General features: G+C 46.5%; 1 protein-coding gene across 1 annotated transcript in view; it reads left to right on the top strand.

Moving 5' to 3' along the window:
* Window positions 1-22,130, top strand: part of LOC142031695 (unconventional myosin-X-like) — a 95,778-nt gene that overhangs the window by 14,339 nt on the left and 59,309 nt on the right. Inside the window, exons 2-9 of the mRNA XM_075029389.1 lie at window positions 1,175-1,273; window positions 6,912-7,070; window positions 12,396-12,583; window positions 12,827-12,961; window positions 17,643-17,767; window positions 19,120-19,133; window positions 19,787-19,871; window positions 21,512-21,615. Coding sequence (XP_074885490.1) covers window positions 1,175-1,273; window positions 6,912-7,070; window positions 12,396-12,583; window positions 12,827-12,961; window positions 17,643-17,767; window positions 19,120-19,133; window positions 19,787-19,871; window positions 21,512-21,615 — 909 coding nt within the window. The remainder of the gene's footprint in view (window positions 1-1,174; window positions 1,274-6,911; window positions 7,071-12,395; window positions 12,584-12,826; window positions 12,962-17,642; window positions 17,768-19,119; window positions 19,134-19,786; window positions 19,872-21,511; window positions 21,616-22,130) is intronic.

Below are 22,130 nucleotides of genomic sequence, written 5' to 3'. Positions count from 1 at the left end.
AAATAAATCATTAAAAATAGAATTAGTGTTCCACAGTCTGTATAATGTAATATAGAAATACTATTGCATCTTTTCAAACATAATAAGGCTATAAGCAAAGAGCTAATGGTGCTGACGGGTTTAAGAGGCTAGGAAGGGCTTTTATAATCAATAACTTAGGGGCAGAAAACAAATCAGGAAGAAAGTAGGTCTACGAATCGATGAAAAGCAGTATGGCCTTAACATTACTCAACAGTTCAGCACTTTGGCTTTTTCTCAATACTTATCTAAGCAGAGTTTATGTGATTTCTATGGGAAGACATGGAACAGATTAGTTTGCAATAACTGAAATGCGGCGTGACGTTATGCCTGATTCTGCGTAATTGCAGGTCACGCTCTCCCTGATTTGCCTTTGTGCTCCTGCTCTTTCCCTTGTACCAGGTCCCACAGTCTCAGGCAGGGCAGAAGAGGCCAATCCAGCAAACTGGTTTCCCTTGCGCTTTTTTGGTAGGCAAGCTATGAGATCTGCTTGCCCTGCAGATCTCCGCATATGTGTTACCAGAAATCTGCCTTTGTGCTCAGGATTGTCCTGAGAGACACTGAGCAATTTAAAATGTTGTAGTGTGTGTGGAAACTATATATACATCAGGGCCATCATATATACATCAGAGAAACACTCAAGTCATGTCATTTACTGAAGGAAACTCTTGCAAGAGAGGCAAACAAAGCTCTGTGAGGTCTACTTAGCTGTTGCTGATAATTTCTGGAAGCATTTTGACTTACAATGATGTGTGGGTGTATGAAATTGTAAACGTGCTTTATTTACATTTTCTGTTGTTATTATTATAGCATGACTTTTAATGACCGGCTATTCTAAGTTTGAAAATATTTAGACAGTCGAACCCACTATTCTGTGTGTTGGTATCTTTCAATAAAAACTGATGTTTCCTTACGTTGGTTTCCACATGAAGCTGATTAAAACTGCTTCTTCTTCCTCTCATGTTACATTAGAAAAATCAAAACCAGTTTCTCTGAAAATATAAGTAGGACTTGCTTAAAAATTTTAAGCAGCTGTAGCTTGGAAGTAGCCTCTGAATACAGCAGCTTTCCCCAGCTTTCCTTGGGTGTTTGCACCCCATGTGCAGATCTCACAGACTCCAGTTCTTTCTAATGGGAGGTCTTCTGGTTTTTGCAGGGTGCCAGGGTATGGCTGCGGGAGCAGGACCAGCTGCAGCCATGCACTGTTGGCTCATGTGCCGATGGAAATGTGCTCTTCACCTCAGATTATGGCACGGTAAGTGAAGTTTGCATGAGGCTGTAGCCTATGTCAAGTTGCAAGTTGGACTTCTTGGTCTTGCGTGACCTTCACGTTAAAAGGAAACGTATCAATTGAAATGCTGCAATTCTGTCTGAAAAGTGACCCGGCTTTGTTACAAACCATGCCAAAGGTCTAACAAAGGTTAAAAGGAGAAGATTGTTCTCTTTCTTCTGCTCGTTTGTCTGCCCACCTCACTTTGGTTGTTTTTTCTCGTGCCATCTTTGAAGGAATTGCATTAACAACCTAGCACAACCACTATATTGGCAAAATGCACCTAGGAAGGAGGCAGCTTCACCAGCTAAGCAGCCCGTTCTGCCAGGATGTGGTTCTTGCAAGCCGTGCTGCTGTAAGGGCTGTCGTGCTCACCACTGTCTGCTTCAGCAGCTTTTGCCATCAGCCCTTTGGGCCAGGGGCACGTAGAAGTGAGCTCCCCGTGTCAGTCAGCAGTGTAAGTGCAGCAGCTATGCGTAGGACAGGTCAACAAGTCAGCTGAGTTCCTCTGAGAGCAGAACCCTCTGCCAGCGATAGGAACAAGCCTCTTTCCTGCCCTATTTCCAGCCTTGTGCTCCTTGTGTTTCTCTGGCATGCCTGCCACAGTGCTCATGGATTAATATTGGTAGGAAGGGACCTCTGGGGATCATCCAAGTCCTCAGTGAGTCAGCTCTGCTCCTTAACCCTGGGAAAACTATTCACTGCCCTCACTGAGGTTCTTGGTGAGTCAAACTGGTGCCTGGGCTGGGAGGAGGATGGGGAAATGGGCAGGGCTGTGCCCTCCAGCAGTGAGCAGTTAGATCTGCTCAGCCGTTTTGGTGACCAGTGCTCTGCAGGCAGCTTCTTTGTTACAGAAAATTGGACAGGTTTTTTCAGCCACTTACCTGGCAAACAAAGGAGGGCACAAGGGGAAAGGGGATTTAGGACTCCAGCTTGTGGAGAGTCAGTGGTAGGACTGTCATATTTTTCAGTCTTGCTTTGAAAGGGCTAGATTTCAAACCATCATCCTTTTTCAAAGAGCCTGATTTGTTTCTCAGAGACAGAAACACCTAGCAGACACATAGGTTTTCCATCTGGTTACTCTAGTCTCTCAAATATTTTCTTGAGGATTTGCCTCCTTGGGGAGCGTTGGATAGTCACTAACTCATTTTAAGAGATCACAGGGGCATTCATCACAAGTAATGCAGCAGCCTGTGGAGGATCAACAAATGGTGAGTACTTCTGTGACTCTCCCAGACTTGCTCCTGTCTCTTCTGATACACTGCTGTGGCCTTGGAAAATTCTCCAAACCCACCTGGCACCTCTGAAAGGATACCAGAAATCCCGCCATAGAGCCAGCTGAGTGGGTGCACCCACTGCCAGCCTGTGTTCATGCTAGAAAAGGTACACAGGATAATGTTGGGTGGAGTCACAGGTCTAAAATAAGCTGGATTTGGTTTTTTCCTCCATGAAAGAAGAAACCGCTAGGCTGAAGGAGCATATGCTTTATGGCTTATGCAGAAAAAGCACATGGTGATCAGTAAAGGGCTTGCTTTATTCAGTGCCCTCCACAATAGCTGTCCTGTGTGCTTCCCGTGCTTGCTGCCTTCATTGCTTCATAACTGTAGGAGGAACTGGCTGTCTTACCCCAGGTGAAAACTCGGATGAGAACATCTTCACTTTACTTTGGGTTGGATGGGCCAGTTGAGCCCTCTGATTTTAGGATCCCTAAATCTAGTGTTCTCATGTTTGCTGTGGCCCAGCATCCCTGCAGCTCTGAGGTAAGAAGTCCAGTCATGCTTCAGAGCTCTTACCATTTGTTTCCACTTCCTTAAAAACACCTCAAGCAATAAATCCATCAGATATGTGACTTCCTAGGGGGAAAGGAGGAGCCGACACTTATGAAACACAAGATTGGAAACCACAGCCCAGACAGACCAGCCAAATGCTTTATGGATAAACATAACTTAGATGCCAGGTGGGAGCTTTGCTCATGTGCTCAGGGTTGTGCTAATGGATAGATTTGTGGTTGAGAAGGAATCATTTCTCCCTTGCTCAGCCTGGTGAGCAGGGTTGGCAATCCTCATCTTGGCCTCTGTGCTGGCCAGGTTTTGGTTTATTCCTGACCATTGCAGGGGCTTGGAGAACGTCCTGGTCATTTTGTTCTGTCTGTGGGCTAAATCTGAGGCAAAATCAGTTTATCACTGGGGAGAAAGTAGAAATCTTTGGCTGTGTTGTGAGGTGCCTGTGTGGTATTTGATGGCTTGTTTGTAATTAGACTGAAAACTGATGGTTTTTCTTCCCAAATAATAAAGATCTGCTTATTAGCACCTATAACTTTCTGTTTAAGTGTTAACTTGTTGGAAAAGGGATATTCCAGAGGCAGCTCTGCTGAGAGATCAGTTTGTCTGTGTTCTCATTTGCTTCAGGCAAAATAGCCATCATATTCAGCTCAGTAGTGCAAGCTGCTGAAGCCAGCCTGGCTTACCTTACCTGGAACAGGATGATGGGGAGGATGTTCCTCCAAAACTGTTCTCCTGGCAGATTGCTGGAGGGGTCCAGAAGTGGGGAGTGGGGTAACCAGAGCCTTTTTACTGGGGTGGATGGAGGTGGGAAAGTGTGGAGGGTCAGCGTGTTTGTGTCATGTTTGTGTCTCAAACCTCAGAGCTCATTGGGGAGAGCCCCTCTGATACAATCTTGGGAACAAAAAACCACCATGTGTGTCTCCAGGACCCTGGATGATCCCTGCAGCCTGTTGGTGATACAAAGATTGGAAACTTGTCTCTACCCTGAAGGGCAGAGGACAGATTAAAAGTCAACTCTCTCCCAGTGCCAGGGAAGGCCTGAAACCTCTCCTGCATGCCACAAGTGCCTTCCAGAGGCACAGAGACCTCGCCTCCCAAATCTCAGTGGGGCTGGAGGCCCCAGCCTCTGCCTGAGGAAGGATGAGCTGCTAGGGGTGCAGTGGTGGGCAAGGGTATTTGGTGAACCCACCCAGCCTCAGGGACAGACAGGTGACATCTTGGGCTCCGCTAGGGTGTCAGCGTGGCATCACACCACTCCTCCAGGGAGTATGTTTCACCTCTGCAGTGTTTCTGTCCAGAGGGTACCAGAGCCAATGCTCCTAACCCACCTTTGCTGCTGTCCTGCAGGAACACCTGCTTAATTCTTTGAGAAACCTAGATCAGATTTTTTTTAGAGAGGGCTGACTGAATAACCCTAATCAGGCAGCTCAAGACAGGTTTAACAGGTGATGATCTAATCCCTACTAATCATTCACTTGTGTATTTAGGGCCCCTGTTGCTCTTCAGGATCCCACTTTCTCCTGTGTTGTCTACAAGAGCAAGTAAACAAGCTCTGACCCATCACACAGTTATTTTTCATGAATAGCAGCCTCTTGGCACAGGTGCTGCCAACCACCCAGTATCTTTTGGGACACTTGTCCACTCAGCTTTTTCCCTAGATGTTTTCTTAATGTTCTGGCCCAAATGGCCGCAAGTGCTGACAATGCATTGGTAAATGAGTAAGTGTCAGGCAAATGTAAGGAAAGATCATGTCATACTGTTTTGGTCTTGTCCCCTTCCAAAATTTGTCCAAGTCAGCAGAGAAGAGATAGCCAGAGTGGTTTGCTGCCTCATGGTTTGAAAGTGCTGTAGTGGTTTTGCTCCTGACAGAGGCCAGTTCATATTGTGCATCTGCAGCTTGTACTCTCCCCTGAATTTAGTTGTCGCATTCTCCCATCCTGCTCCCTCAGTTCTTTTGTGGAAGTGCCTGAGGCCTCTGCTCTGAAGAAGAGAAAAAAAAATGGATGTGTTTTCTTTGGGCCATGCTTGCAGAGTGGCAGTCCTGCTGCTGGCAGAGTCACACCTCTCTGATACCCAGGTGTAGAAGTGGTGCAGAGAAGACCAGAGAGGTCTGGAGAGGGCCTGTATGCTTGAGTGGGCTTTATTCTATGCTGTTCATGAACATGAACTATGTATTTTTGAAAGCTTCCTGGCTGGTGAGAAATTGGGCTGTGGGGCAGTCTCCTAGTGGAAGAGACCGAGTCCAAGTCACATAGGTGTTACTGGGCAGACCTGGGGTGAATCCATCTGGGGAATGAGCCTGCTTCTCCTCCCCAGCTCCCTCCAGGAACAGAGCTGCTGTTTCGATTGTGCAGGCTTTTGCAGGCATCGTGGGGCTCTCGTAAAGGGATCCTGTGCCAGGTTATTCCTTCCCTGCACTGGCAGGCATGCAGGCTCAGAGCTGAAAAGGGATGATCGCCGGGCACCTGCAATGCGCTGCAGCAGCGAGTGCCCTGCAAGGGACTTGCAAGGGTGGCTCGCTGGAGGGGGCAGGGTGACCTCATTCTGTCTTCAGCCTGCAGCTGCGTGGCTGGCCTCTCCCTAGCATCTACGGCAGCCCGAGGAATCCAAGAAAGCAGGCAGGAGAAACCAGATAGATCAACACTATAGATCATGGTTCATTCTCTACGGAGTCCACCAGTTTCTTGCTGGCACCTGGGAGGGCTGACAAGCAGGGATGGAAATGAGGTAGACACTAGAGCCCCAGAAGGGAAGGAAAAGCCCAGGTTTCTTTGGAAGGGTTACTGCGGGCCAGTTTGGTTCTCCATGCCGCCTGTATCAACTCTCCCATCTGTCTATCTTGGGTCTTACCATCCAGTGCAGCTTGGGATGCTGGGTGGGAGATGGCACATGGTTGAATCCAAGAGTGGGAAGCAACTGAAATAACTTTTGTGAAATGCCAGCATCGTGCTTGAGGAGGAGGAAAGGAAGGCTGGGATGTGGCTGTGGTGGAGGGGAACAGTCACATAATCTCAGCTGCGTTGAAAGGGGGTGAAGAAGGTGACCCGATAGCTGAAGAGTGGGTTATTGAGGAGGAGGAAGCTCTAGCAGGAAGAAGGATGCAGCAGTTGAGGCAAGAAGAGTGTGACTGCATAGAGAAGAAAGAAGTAGGTACTTCCCAGAGCAGTGATAGAAGTTAATAGCTGTCGCTGTACAAACACTTTAAAGCTGCATCATACACATACATGCCAACGTGCACATGGGATGTCACTACTTTATTTACCTTCTCATCTGCTTTGCTCTCCTTTGCTCTTGACATGACAACCTCTCCCAGACACTCTCTAGCTGCTCCGATGGAGAGTGCAGGGCCAAACCTGGAATGTGAATATGCTTTGCCTCAGCCTTCCCACAGTCAGAGATGTGATCCCACCTGTGTTTTTGTGAAAGACTGTTCCTGGTCTCTTGGGAGCAGCTGCTGTCATTATTCACAGTCATGAGTGCAGCGTGTAATACCTGTCCAGCCTAGCACAGCTGGAAGCTGGTGCCCTGCTCCTGCTAAGGCAATTTCAGTAAAAATCGAGTAACCTTGCATTGATCTGTCCCTGACAGTAGTGAAGGTGAGGGATTGACTCTGTAGCAAAAGAAGGGAGTGTGCTGTGTGGTTTCTGGCCAGAGACCTCAAATAGGTAGGAACAGGAATGGAATAATGACTATAAAAATAGGGAGCAGATCTGTGCCTTATTAATTTCCTTTTCCAGTGCTGAAGTACAAAGCTGTGGAAGGGGGCATGTTTCTGGTAGGAAATCAGGCCATGTGCCCAGGTGTCATGAGCTTGTTTGTCCTTCTCCCCATTGTTCCAGGTATTCCAGTACCCTAAGGCCTCCCTTTCCAGAGAAAAGGTTTTGCCAATGCACCAGACCAGCATTGATGGAGTAGAAGACATGTCCGTGCTGGGAGATCTGCATGAAGCTGCCATCCTGCTTAACCTGCACCAGCGCTACCAACAGGGTAACATCTATGTAAGTGCTCAAGCTGGGCCACAGCCCTTCTGGCTAATGATTTTTGTTTAGCTTCGGGGCTGCCACTTTGCATGTGAGAGACTAATTTTAGCATTGTTTCCTGAGCATTGTTTCATGTGAATAGAAATGGAGTTTTTTTCTGCCTTGCCAGCTTTATCAGCCCTGTGAGATCCTACCCCTACCAGAGGGGCCTCTTTACATCTATAGAAGAACTTCTAAAACATGAGCATTCACCTCTAGGTTTTGTGGTAGTTGTGCAGCTCTGTATCTTCCATCAACATCCGTGTTTTACGAGCTGGCAGTCACGTTCCCCAGATTCCCCATTATTGCTGTTTAGAGGTTTATATGGCCAAGCAGACTGGAAAGTGCAGAATACGCAGGTGGTTGCTGAGTGTCCCTCCTGATCCGGATGACGCTACTGCTCAACAAAACTAGGAAAGCAAGCCCGTTGCCTAATTCTTCTGTTTTTATATGCAGTTCTGGCTTTTTTGAGTTGCTCTGCTCTCCTTGCACAGACGAATACTCAAAGCATCTCTGGATTTCTCTCTTGGGACCCTTGGGAGGGATGCAAGTGTCAGGAAAGGGACTTGTGAGGGAAAGCACACCTGGGATGAGGCATCCCTGGAGTGCTGGGATGGCAGCATGCTCTGCTGAAACTTGGAGAGGACAAGGAAGATATATTACAAAGACTGCCTTACCTTGCTTGTCCATGCTTATGTGCACCCAGAGTTTTTCAGATTATGACATGAAAAATGTAAATCTCTGTGTTGCATAGCAACTGTTACCAAGGCAACCAAACCATATGCACCTGTATTCCAGGAAATGATCAATAAAGTGACCCTGTTTCTGAACCATCTCCTGCACTGGCATGCAGAGGAGACTGCAGATTCTCTTTTTTGTTGCTGTAGACTCCCTTGCCTGTTGTCTATCAACACAGCCCTGTGATCCTGTGGCAGTGCCCACATGCACACACTCTTTTGATGGCCCTTGTCCTTGCTGCTCTTCCTAACCTGTGTTTGACATGTGCTATGTGTTTGCGCAGCTCTTTGCCCATTTGGGTATATTCCTCCTGTTTCTTCTTCCTCACGCTTTGCAATGTGAGGCAGTATCCTCTCCCTTTTCAGTCTGTGCCTTGCACCAGAATTGCCACAGCACCAGCACCGTTACAGTGTCACAGCAGCCATATCTCCTTAAGCCCTTCCTCTACCTCTCATATACCATTCCTTCTCCTATTCAGCATTAGTTCTGTGCCTTCTCCATCCAGGTGTAAACATGTTAAAGTTTAAACATGATGTCATTTTTTGCCTGTGCATAATGCATGAGTGTCAGTTGTGCATCTCAGACCTGAATTTTTTTGAGATTTATGAAGGGGCCTGACTTCTGTAGCATGCTCAGCAGTAGGAAGAACCCCTCAGTGAAGGGTTGTAAGCCCCTCCTTGAGTGGGTGTATTGGGTTTGCATGGCAAGGTTTTGGTAGCAGGGGGGCTGCGGGGGGGGGGGCTTCCATGAGAAGCTGCTAGAAGCTTCCCCCATGTCCAATGATAGAGCCAATGCCAGCCGGCTCCAAGACAGATCCACCGCTGGCTAAGGCCGAGCCTGTCAGCGACGGTGGTAGTGCCTCTGGGGTAACAGATTTAAGAAGGGGAAAAAAACCCTGCACAACAGCAACTGCAGCTGGAGAGAGGAGTGAGAATATGTGAGAGAAACAGCCCTGCAGACCCCCAGGTCAGTGCAGAAGGAGGAGGAGGAGATGCTCCAGCCGCCGGAGCAGAGATTCCCCTGCAGCCCATGGTGAAGACCATGGTGAGGCAGGCTGTCCCCCTGCAGCCCATAGACGTCCACAGTGGAGCAGATCTCCACCTGCAGCCCATGGAGGACCCCACGCCAGAGCAGGTGGGTGCTCGAAGGAGGCTGTGACCCCATGGGAAGCCCGCGCTGGAGCAGGCTCCTGGCAGGACCTGATGACCCATGGAGAGAGGAGCCCACGCTGGAGCAGGTTTTCTGGCAGGACTTGTGACCCTGCAGGAGGCCCACGCTGGAGCAGTTTATGAAGAACTGCAGCCTGTGGGAATGACCCACACTGGAGAAGTTCATAAGGACTGTCTCCCATGGGAGGGACCCCACACTGGAGCAGGGGAAGGGTGAGGAGTCCTCCCCCTGAGGAGGAAGGAGCAGCAGAGACAAGGTGTGATGAACTGACCGCAGCCCCCATCCCTGTCCCCCTGCACCGCTGGGTGGGAGGAGGTAGAGAAAATCAGAGGTAAAGTTAAACCTAGGAAGAAGGGTGGGGGGGGGGAAGGTGTTCTAAGATTTGATTTTATTTCTCATTATTCTACTCTGATTTCACTGGTAAGAAATTAAATTAATTTTTTCCCCAATGAGTCTTTGCCCGTGACAGTAATTGCTGAGTGATCTGCCTGTTCTTATTCTCACCTATGAGCCTTTTGTTATATTTTCCCTCCCCTGTCCAGTTTAGGAGGGAGAGTGATAGAGTGGCTTTGGTGGGCACCTGTCCAGCCAGGGTCAACCCACCACAGTGGGACTGTATCTGGGAATATGTTTGAGCAGTGTCTGACCTGGAGGACATCAAACCGTACAAATACTGTTTTACATTTCTGCACTGCAGACATTAATATTGCAGTTACCTTATCACTATTACTTTATGCCATAGCCCAGCTGCATATAGTTTTCAGTTAAGCAGAAATTGAGAATGTCAGCTGTAGTGCCACCTAATGACTTGCAGTGATCTGTGAATACCATGAATGTTACAGGGCTTGAGTTCATTTAATATCATCCTGAATGGTCTCCGCAGATAGAACGTAGTAGGCTAGGGTTGCAGATGAAGCTGTACTGAGAGGAGTTATGCCTATCACTCAGGGCCAAATATATTTGGAAGGAAATCAGAGAGATCAGAAACAGGTGAGAAATACCATCGTTTTCTGGAAAACAAATTCACCTGAAGGAATGGGTAACCTGGAATACTGGTAACTAGTGTTAATAATAAATAATAATAAAAATAATTAATGAGAGGATAGAAAACTGAGAATGTGAAGTGGACAACTGCTGTGAAAAAGGGCAGTGCAGTTCTGAGCTGTATGCCTGGAGGCATCCTACCACGAGCTCCTAAAGGGGATCCTTTCTAGTCAGAGGGTGTAGGTAACAGTATATCTAGACTGGCGTGGTACCCATAATTAATTTGCTACAGGAATACTGGCAATCTCAATAGTATCTTTTGATTTCCAAAGAAATACTATTCAAGTTCTACCAAACTGTTTAAGGAAATTATGTAAGCACAGCAACAACCTGCAGCTTTTAGGAGTGCATCTTCCCCCTTCATTGCTGCAATTCCTGTATCCCTTAATAAAAGTAGACCCAACATAATGTGAGTGATGTATAAATGAGCCAGGGGCTACACTGATACATTTTGTGCTGTCCCTAGCTCTGCCGTGCCTAACCACCCAAGTAGGTTCTATTGTCTTGAGAAGTAGACATGCCACGCATGGCTTGTTCTGCTCTACAGAGTTCTCTGGGGACAATCACTCCTTGCTAATAGAGTGGCTGGTACATACATGGTTGATGCATGGATGCTACTGCTATTAAAAATTGTGGATAGAAATTGTCTATAAGGGACTGCAGGTGATGAGGAGACTGCAATTGGGAGATGGAAAAATTTCCTGAAAACATATTTGAAAGAGATGGCTGTAGTGGAAGAAGTTCTGGAAAGGACTGCAGCACGAGCTCTGTCCCTTGGGAGAGCTGAAACTAGAGTGGGAGATGCAAAATGAAACATCTGAGAGGGAAAAAAAATGCTGTGAAGGTCTGGGAGAAGTGTTAGGATGGACATCTCTGTCTTGTAGTCTCTGGGCAATGTCTGTTGTTCAACTGCTTGTACAGTGCTTTTTCCCGATCCATGTTTTCTCTCTCAGTGCTTTCCCATTTCCTCCTACCTGTCTTGCCAAACATCATCTGCTTGCTCATTGCTTTCATCACTGGTGAATTGTATTTCTGCCCACAAAGGTCCATGTCAGAGCGTCCTCAGGACTTGTTCCATGCTAGCCTGTTCATACTGATAATGCAATTAGGCCTAGGTGATGTTTTTTTTCCCCTGAAGATCTCTGACTGCTGCCTTAATAAATGAGTCTTAAATATTTTGGTGACTACAACATCTTATCAGTCTGGCTTTGGGCTTCAGAGCTTGGCATTGCAGTATGGCCCCAGATTTCATTTGGCAGGAAGAAAGCAGGCGTCTTTCTTGTCACCAAGTGCTTCATTTACAGCTTCTCCAATGAATGCATGCAAATTCTTGCCTATGTATGTGCTGACTCGTAGTTCATGGTTTGGAAATAATACTGGATGTGGTCCCTAGCCACAAAGCTTGGCACCTACTGCAGCAATCTAAGAAAGGGTATTTCTGGAGTAAAGCAGCCCAAGATGTCCCTGTGAAGGTGGCCACCGCACCAGCAGCAGCATTTAAGCTGGTTGTTGACCATATTACAAAGCCATTGTTAGGAAAGAGGTGGCACCATTGCTCTGAACTGCAGCTCTGAGATTAACTGGATTTGAGCTGGTTGGCTGAACTGAAAAAGTAATGCCCCCAAACCCCGAATTAATTTCCTTCTGACTTCACAAAAGAATACTTTTGAAATTCAGTACTGGGCTTTGGGTATTTTATTTTAAATCTTACTCTTTTCTTGAACTGTGAGTTTTTCAAAATAAATATTTCAAAATAAAACGTTTAGAAAATGTAGAAATGTTTTGACTTGAAATCCTGAACTTCATCTTCAGCTGTCAATTTTTATTTGGCTTAACAAATGATTGAAGCTGCTCCAAACAGCACTTTTCAGCAGAAGAAAAATAATACATTTTAATGGCTCTTCGCGCACGTGTGTGTGTGTGTCTGTATCCCACCTCTTTGTTCAGCATAACCCTCCACTAAAGACTGTGGGTAGGGGCATTGAAGGTATCTCCTGACACTCCTTCAGTCCTGGCTCTGCTTTTCAGCTTCAAGCACAGTGCGCAGTAGCTGGGTATGAAGATGGCTTCATGTTTTTAAATTGTGTAAGCTTAATTTAGCAAAGACAACAGACTAAGAACACTTTATTGTAAAGCAGTGAAATTCAAACTGCCTCATTCATACCCAGCCATGCAAGCCCCTGCCCTGGGGTTTGACATTCTTTGCCAAATTGGGGAGCTCTGCTGAAGCCCAACTTCCTTATTTAGGCTTTCTCTCTTCACCATGAATTACTTCAGGGTCTGGGTTTGTCGTGATTTTTTTTTTTTTCCAGGAGCTTTATTTCCTTGCTGTGTTTTGTTTTCTCCCCCTAGACAAACATTGGTTCCATCTTGGCATCAGTAAATCCCTACAAACCCATCCCTGGTCTGTACGGTGTGGATGCCATAGACCTGTACAGACAGCACCGCCTGGGTGAGCTGCCTCCCCATATCTTCGCCACCGCTAACGAGTGCTACTGCTGCTTGTGGAAGCGTCATGACAGCCAGTGTGTTCTGATAAGGTTAGAAATGGGAGAACCGGCTACTCCCGGACTGCATTACATGCCTTGCTCCTGCTGCTCCATTTGCAATGACATCTGCCTAAATATCTGCACCATCCTCCCTACCCTTTGCCTGATCCCTGCTTGCCACAGTGGAGATGCCACGTGTTTATTCCTGGAGATCACTTCTCTGCCGCGGGTGGGATGGTCATTAGCTCTACCTGTCCTGGATTTGTGAATGAAATGCATGTTTTTTCTTAACAGCGGAGAAAGTGGAGCTGGAAAGACTGAGAGCACCAAGTTGCTGCTGAAATATCTGTCAGCCATGAGCCAGACCTCCCTCGGGGCCCCTGCATCTGAGAAGAGCACTCATGTGGAAGAAGCCATCCTGGAAAGCAGGTATGGTCACCCTCACGAGCATGCGGGGCCCCATCCCTGCAGAGGCCGGCGTGCTGGGGCAGCCTGCCTTTGGCAGAGGTGCTGCCTCCTGGGCAGCTGGGCTGTGGATGGAGCCAGACCTGGGCAGTGAGGATCACGCAGCTGAACGGTGTCGCGTCAGGGAAATGCGGTCACAGTCTCACCGGGACGCCTCATGCTGGCTGCTCTCCCAGCTGCCCGTGGATGAATTAGGCTTCTTTCCAATAGCAGTGCAGGGGGTGCGTGGCAGCCGGAGAATTAATGCTCTAGCCAAGGCTGGGATTTCTCCTTCCTTCAGTAACTCATCCCCTGTGCCTGCCCAGCTGCACCCTTGAGCTCACCTACACGTCACCGCACTGTTCCTCTTTCCAACTCTACAACTCTTATGGCAGTGGCTGGAGGGGACATGGGCAACGTCCCTGCCTGGCTGTCCCAGGTCACCCCCGTCTCCCACAGCTCTCGGTTGTGGCTGTGCTTGCAGTGAGTCTCTGTCACACTCTGGCTCCTGGTCTCCTCCTTTAGCCCCTGCTCTCTCCCCCGGCGTCCATTTGTTTCAGGTCACCAGTATGTCTTCCTCTCAGAGGTCCTTGCAGCTCTCTTGCTGTCCAGACAGGTGATTTCATTGAGAAACTTCCATGGGAGCTGTAAGAGACACGAGCGAGAAGGTTTGCTGGGGGTCTACAGCAGGGCTTGTGTGGGAGGAGGCCCTGGGCTGGTCAGAGCTGGTCTCAGCTGGGGCTGGCACCAGGGAATAACCATCACCTGCCAAAACCTTGCCGAGCCATCAGGCAGGCAGGGAAGCACCTGGCATCCGGACCAAACGTGTTTGGGAAAGAAACTGGCAGCCATGAGGGGATGGACACGAGGTCTGTGGGTGACCCTTCATGCCAAAGGAGGTCCTGACACTTCTGAGGGACCATGACCTGTGCCGGGGCAGGGACACCCCTGAGGGACCGTGGCCCACAGGTGACCCATGCTGTAACAGGGACACCAAGGAAAAAAGTGTCAGGAGAACCTGGAGAAGCAAAGTGCAGCTGAGGAAAACTAGTAAGAGGCAAAGAGCAGCAGAGAAAACAAGGAAGCAAAGAGCAACAATGTGTGTCGTCCTAGCCTCCTGTGCTGCCCGCTGCCTTGGGGGGGGAGTTGCGAGGGACTGGTTGTGACCTAAGGTGAAATTGAAGCTGAGGCTAAGAAAAGGAGGGCAATAGGTGTTTGACTTTCAGGTAAGCCTTGGGAAGAGGAAGGAAAGAAGTTTACTTTAAGCATCTGTTTTATTGTCCTCCTTTTTCTTAACACCTGAATGCTATTTAATAAATTAAATTAAATTAAACAAAAATTCCCCAGCACGAGATTGTCCTGCCAGTGATTGGAGGACCTTGCTGGGGGTCTTGCAGGTCAGTACTGGTCAACGGCGAGGCTGCAGGTTGGTCCCAGTTTGAGCCTGTGATAGTTGCAGAAACCTCCAGAGGAGTAAATCAGATGTCTGCAACAGGATCTAGTAGTGTAATAGGCTGGAATCCTTTGAACCATCTGTGTAAAAGTGTCTCTCACGCAAGTGGTGCATTTCAGGGCCCAGAGAGTAGAGAGAAGGAATGTTTCCTGGAAGACGGTGACGCAAAATAGTTACTAGTAACTGTGGTGAAAATAGCCTAAGCAGACACGCGGTGTCTAACATGGCAGCTGCAAAAGCACTGCAGTTTTTAGGATCCTTATAAGCAGAGCAGCACTGAGCAGAAGCATTGCTGCCTTTGGATCTGGTGCTCAAGAGACCGTTGTTGGATGATTTATCCTTTGGAGATGTGCAGATTTTACCAGGGATGTTGGCAAATTGGAAGAAGCTCTTAAGTGTGATACAGTCATGACTCAAGATCTGCAAAATCTGCTCTAAGGCAAGCAGCTTAGAAGGCTTAAGCCCACTTAGCAGTTAAGCGGTAACTTGACTGTGATCCAGAAACCTTACGATGGTAGGTAGGTGATTCCTGAGTCTGCAAGATCCCACCGCTGTGAGGTGGAGTAAGAGCTTGCAACTCATTTTGTGTACGTTTCTAGTGCTAAGTGAGCTATTGCAATGCAAGTGCAGGAGAATTTGACTTGTCACCTTTTCCCTGAAGAAGAGAAGCTGAAGACCTGGCCCAGAGCCAGAAGCTGCTACCACTCCTAACAAGTTTACCTCATATGTTTGCAGTTCAGCTTCACTTGCTCTGCCAGTGGCCCTCCTTGGGTTAGCTTATGGCAGATTTTCATCCTTGCGCCCCAGTGCATACCCAGGAACAATGCTGGATTCTCTCTCCATTTCAGACAGCTTTATAAACAAAGTGTTATGTCAGCTTTCTATCATTTGCTTGTGTGTTGTAACATTCGTGCTTGGTGTATTTCTCAGAAATCAGGCTCTGAAAACTTCCTTGGCACTGTTCATTTGGTCTGTTTTCTTTCTTGAAAATATCCATCAGTCCATTAAAAATTCTGCTGACTTTCTTCTCAGCTTATTTTCTTGCTTGTTTCACTCTGAAGCTCCCTTTTCCATGTTGGGTGACACTGCTGACAGCATAGCCACCTTTCCTGTTACTCATCCCTGTAATCTTCGAATCTGCTTTTTTGTCTTTGGCTATGCCTCTGAGTCCTGGACCTGCATAAGTTGCAGTATTTCTAAAATCCAGGCTTCGCTTTCTGCTGCCCTGCTGAAACTGCTTCCTATCCTTTCGAGTCCTGCAACACACCCTGCCCACATCCAGCCAAGCAGCCAGCATCACCCTCCTGATGGGCCACCCTGCCTCGTGCAGTTCGCTGCTGCAGCAAATGCCGCGTTGGGATGTGCCCGCTGGCGCGGGCAGTTTGGTTGGCCCAGGCAGCCGCCCCCCGTGCTGGCTGTACCAGCTCACCCACCGCTCTGCCTGGCAGCTGCCGCCAGCCTCAGACACCCACGTGCCTATTTCCTCCCCCATCCCTGAAAGCCTTCCGCAATCATGTGTGTGAGCCCGTTGCCAAACTAAACTATAAAGATACTTCCTTGTGCTTTGCTTATCTAATTTAACATGATTTAGAGCCATAAAGATTGGCTGGCTGGTTACTGCACTCTCACTGCAACTGTGGTGGTCATATAACGTAACCTTGTTCTCCCTTTTTCTGGTTGTCCCCATTAATTTTTGTTGATTCATGGCGTTGATGTGCTCAGTGGGACATTCCTGTGCGATGTCCTTATTTACATACTTGTTTCAGAGGTCTGGGTCTTGGAATTCGAATTCTCCATGGCAAGGAACTTTCTTCCTGATCTGTGCACACAGATTTCTATGACTGGGATTTCTATGGTTGTAACATATTACTAACAGAGCAATTTCATTTCTATGCTGTTGTTTCTTTAAAGTGATATTTTCAAGAGATAAATTAGGAAAATACTGCCTGAAGTTTCCTGAAGGTTGTTGGGCCCTTCCCACAACTACAGCTCTCACTTGCAAGGCCTCAAGCTTTCAGCAAACTCCAGCGGTATCTGTGGTTGTAATTATTTGTCATGTTAATAATTATTAACTTGTGAATAATCCTGTATCTGCCCCTGCCTCCAGTGGAACCGCACAGTAGATCGATGGAGATGTTTAAAAAGCTAGTATTTTTCAGGGTAGTAACGGTAATAATTTTTGTTAAAAACTATGTATGTTTTAAAATTAAACATGACCACATACAGGCTGTTCTTGTAGCAACTCCATGACTCCTTGCTCGTTGGGCCTTCAGATTATTTTAGAATTGGCTACATTGCAAAAATGAATATTTTAATCCTGGATCCAGCATATCAGTTTGAATGGTTTAGGCTTTTCCCTTGTACTGTTCTGTGGAGCAAGAACCAAGCTGCATTTTAACTCACCATTTTCCGTGTTGAATGAGCCTCCTGAAGACAGGAAGGTGACCAGGAGACAAAAGTCTTCAATTCATCACCCATCTGCAGTTTGGTGATAGATTTTTTTGCAAATTTTTTTTTCCTGAAGGCGATGATGTGGTGCTTTCAGAATGAAGTTTTCAAATCTATAGTGTGTGTACAGTCCCTCTACTTGGAAACCATATGGCTTGTATCAACCTAAGCAAGATTTAAGTAACAACGGCTTGTGTGTTCCAGTATCAAATTTCAGCACCAAACAAATCAGTTTAGTACTATGTTTGTTTCTTCATTTGAAAATGTTTGCCTGTAATTTTAAGAGGTGGCTTATACCGTCTTCTCTTTCAAAGGTAGAAGCAGAAACAAAGTATGTGGTTTAAAGCTACAGGGTGTTTGCCCTATATGTCCGATGCTTCTGAAAATCCTGAAAAAAATACAAGCCCGTTTCATGGGATGCTGCTGTGTTAAGCACACAACCTGGCTGGGTCTTGCCACCTTTCATTTCCTGAAGCCACATTGGTGGGGAATGCCCTTGACAGTGTGAACACCAGTTGCCCATACTGATTGGGGACTGATTTAATTAACTCCAATCCCAAAGGTTTAAAATTTATCTAGCAGCATGTTAAATTGCTCTTGCCATCCTTCCTTGCCCTTGAGCTCCTCCTGCTTGTCCAGTCTGGTGCTGTAACAAATTAATCTCACATGGCAGTGCACGCTGTACAAGTGGCAAAAGGCTGGGTACATGCTTTGTTTTAATAGTATCCCATCACCAATCATATCTTCATTGCGTTGTTTCTGCAGCCCCATTCTGGAGGCTTTTGGAAATGCCAAGACAGTTTATAACAACAACTCCAGCCGCTTTGGCAAGTTCATCCAGCTGCACTTCTCTCAACATGGACACATCCAGGGAGGCCGAGTAACTGATTGTATCCTTTTCTTCAGTGGACCAGAAATGAAATGGAGCCAGTGAAGATGAGGAAGAGCTCAAAGTGGGTCAGGAAATCCCTCATCACAGTTGCTCAAAGCCAGTTTATAACTGTGGCCAAATTTGCAACTTAAAGAGGGAAGAAGTGTTTGTTTTGTGGGCCTGCACCACCTAGTTCTGAAAACCTTTCGTATAGGAACTACATTAGGTAGGGACATAGTTTGACTTTTCACTTTGGCAGTCACAACATTTGGTACTTAAATCTCTAGAATTTGCTACCTAGGAGGATCCCACTTGTTGACTGCATCTTGTTTTTCCCAGAAGATTGTTCCCTTATGTTAGCTCTGCCAATGAATTAATGATTTAGAAAAGTGAGACCAAGCTAAGAATCAATATATTCTGCACAATATTTGGATGCAGAGGAGAACAGGAATTTAGAGGGCCAATTATGACTCCCTTTTTTGGGCTGCCCATCTCCAGTGGACCTTGGAACCCTAATCATAGAATCATAGAATATCTCAAGTTGGAAGGGACCCGTAAGTATCATCGACTCCAACTCCCTGCTCCTCACAGGACTACCTAAAACTAAACCATATGACTAAGAGTGTTGTCCAGACACTTCTTTAACTCTGACAGGCTTGGTGCCATGACCACTTCCCTGGGGAGCCTGTTCCAGTGACAAGGACAGGGAAGGCTAGATATAGTTGAATTATGTTGTGCCATGACCGCTTTCTTCCCTGTATGCCCACGTACCCCTCTCCCAACGTATCTTTTGTCTACATGAGGCAGCTAAGGCTGCCCTGGCTACATTTCTTGATGTTGATGTTCAAAGCTGCTGATGACTGCAGACCACACCAATTTCCACTGGAGTAGCAGCTAGATGAATTTACTACTGTTGTAAATAACAGGCTTGGATTGTTTAGTCTCTGCTCTTTGTGCTGTCAGTAGATTAAAGATAGCAGTCTCTTGCAGAAGCAATGAGGACTGATGCAAGACGTGCTGTGTGCAATACAGACTTTCAGATGAGAGTGGCCTCTCTAATCTTTCTAGGTGTCCCTAATGCGGCTCATCCTTTGTTAGGTTACCTCACCATTGTGCAGGTCCAATGCTCTATCTGACCCTGCCCTTTTAAATATCCCTTTGGCACATAATACCTCCTTGGACAAGGAGTAGAGAGGAAGATTCAAGATGATGTTTGGAACCGCTCTTTGTCCACTTTCCAAAGCGTCAGTTATTTAATGATTTGTTGCTTGTTACAGGGTTCATCCCAATGTGTCTAGAAGATTCTTTGCCAGTCGTCAGGAGATCTGTGCATATGTCATTTGAATGTTTTCTCCTTAACATGCTGTTCAGATTTACTGGAAAAGGTAGGTATCGCCTCTACTGACTGCTGGATGAGCCCTCTCCTCATAGTATGGTGTGATAGTGCCAGATCTGCTCCTGGATGATGCTGCCTCTGTCACATCACATAGACATTAGCTCTTTAGGTGTTACTATGGCAATTGTCTTAACTGAGGAAGAGGATTGTGGACGAACAATGTTTGGTTTATATCTGTCGGAGCCTGTTCCTCCTGTGTTTGATAAACCCTGTGCATTACAGAGAGACTCCAAGAAAAAGCTGTTTACCAAGGGGAAAGGGAGAGAGAACAAGTACCTGGAAACTCAGTTCCATAGAGAGGAATATGGAGGTACACCTCCACATGCAGACATCTCTGCTCTGATTTAGTTTACTTTGGACTCAGGAACTCACTGAGGAGCAGGGTCAGAACTGACAAGGTGCAGTTTGTCCATGCGCACACTCTTTAAGTGAGTTCAGAGAAGTCTGTTTGTGCTCAGTTGCACAGCCATACGTGACAAGATCTTGATGTAAAGCTTACTTAGACAACACCATCGCTAAACTGGAAGAAGCCCCTCTTCTGCATTGGCCCTGGAGATTTACCTGTATCCTGGTCCTCTCTTTGCCTTTGCAACCACAAGTGCGATCTCTTCCTACTGGCTACTCCTGTATTCTTTGTTTCAGAACAGAGTGGTACACCAGAACCCCGGAGAGAGGAATTACCACATCTTTTATGCTTTGCTGGCTGGTGTGAGTGGGGAGCAGAAAGGTAATTTTATTTTCTGGGATATGGTGCTGTCCTCTTTCCAGTCCAGCATGTGAAGCAGGTCTAAGTCAGTTAGAGCACGGATATTTCAGGTACTTCATATATAATTTTTTCTTGAAGGCCATATGGTGATTTTATGGGAAACAGAAAGGGGAGTTGAGAGAAAGAGGCTGAGGATGACAGAAATGCTATATGAGAAAAGACACTTCAGGCATTCTGAGCTGGAGGGAAAAGTCTGTGCAATGAAATGAGGTAGTGAAACTGGCTAGAGGCAAAGGAAGGGTAAGGAGTCTTGATTCAGATGCTGATGGGTGCCGTTCAGGGAGTTCAAAGGTTGGACTGACAGACATATTTTACAACAAACCTTCAGTATAGGTAATAGGAAAGATAAGAATTAGAAAGACCAGCGGTGTAGTGGCAGGACTAGAGTGAAAACATGTCTAGTATTGGAACAAAGGGTTTATAGCTCTGTACATGGGGAAGGGAGAGGTGGATCTGGAAGAGGGCATGCAGAGAAAGTGGCAGCTGCAGGCTGGAAGAATCCTCTTTGTAGTGCAGCACCCCCTTAACAACATTTGTGTGCACCTGCTCTGGGCACTGCTCAGCGCTGGTGGTCTGTCTTGCTGAAGAGGTCAGACAGGCAGGCAGGAACATGTTACAGTTGCACTCTGGTTTTGAGGGACTGGGGAATTTCTTTATGCCTTTGTTCTGTGTGTGTTAGAATAATCAGATTGAAGAATTGGGCCCGACAGAGAGTGGAAGGGAGTAGGGCTTCAGTTCTGGGGAGCTCATGCAGGAATGGTCACGTAGGTCAATTCAGAGATCCATCTAAAGCAAAGGGAAATAGTGGGGACCATGTTTATCAGCAAGTACTTAGGGAAAGCATACAAACCAGATTATTTTTCTTCAGCAGATCTCTGCTATTCTTCCCAATCTCCTTTCCAAGCTGGTGTCCCAGGCTGCTTCACTTCTGTAATGCGTTTCTGGCTCTTGATCATCCTTGTCTCCCTTCTCCAGAGATCTTTTAGTTCTCCTCTATCCATTTTGAAATGGGGGATCAAACCTGCAGATAGTATTTAAGATGTGGTCATGCTACAGATATGTACAGAGACCTAATTCTGGTTTTATGTTGAGTTCTCTGTTCCTTTTAAATCTGAAGGAACTGAACTGTGTTCAGTTTTTGACTGCTGCTCAGCACTGAGATAATGTCTTCAGAAATATTACTGTGACTCTCTGAACTCTGTCTCAAGTAGTGATACCTAATTTAGAGGTCATTACTGTATGTGTATAGTTAAGAATATTTTTCTGTACACTTTATGAGATTGAATTTCATCTTTTTGTTTTTTTCTGAGTCCGTTCACTATTGAAATATTCTTCTGTGACTCTGCAGCTTGGGATTTGACTGTTCGAAATCATTTTGCATACTGTCTGCAAGCTTTGCTACCACACACCCTCCTCTTCCCCTTCCCCAGTGCATTCACTGTCTAGGTGTGGCTTTTGAGGGATATGGAATCTGTTCAGATGAACTGTCCCTATGGTAAACACACACACTGTTTTGGGGGACCAAGATCATGGAACGAAAAGGCTGATTGCTGAAGAAATTGTTGTCTTTCTCTTCCCTGCCTCTTTTTCCTCTGTTGCAGAGAGTCTCTCCCTCTCTGAGCCAGAGACTTACCGCTACTTGAACCAGTCTGGTTGTGTGACTGATGAGAACCTGAATGACGTAGAGATGTTCAGTAAGGTCATGGTGAGTCCTGTCCTAACTCCTGCTGAACTTCTGGACACAATCTCATGGACTAAACATGCTGCAGGGTCTAGATCTCACAGGCAGAATTTATTTGCCCTAAGCCAGAATTTGGTGTTCAACAAGTCTGAAGTTCAGCTATACCTGTTTATGGTAAAAACAAGGCTCAAAAAGTGTTTTTAGTGTACAGAAATGGGGGAATTTGTGAAACAGTCAAGGATGAATAATAATTTAGAATGATAGAGACTTTGGGGGGCATGAACCCCTCCCCCCACCTCATAATAGTTCCTGGGAGCCCTCTAAGTGGCCTGATACAGGAAACCTCACATGGACCATTAGAAGGGGAACAGTTTGGTCTGAAGGTAGTGGTTCTCCAAAAGTGTTCTGGTAAAGTTGTATCACCTGTGCAAATGGCATGTTCTGAAATACCACACAGATATCAATAGACATCTGTAACTTTACCAGAGGTTATGGGTTTAGCAGGATGAATATGCAATTCACGTTTTGTTTGAGAAGTG

The sequence above is a fragment of the Buteo buteo genome, chromosome 5 (genome assembly GCF_964188355.1).
Source record: "Buteo buteo chromosome 5, bButBut1.hap1.1, whole genome shotgun sequence".
In the NCBI taxonomy this organism is placed as follows: Eukaryota; Metazoa; Chordata; class Aves; order Accipitriformes; family Accipitridae; genus Buteo; species Buteo buteo.
This window is presented reverse-complemented; position numbering and strand designations above follow the sequence as displayed.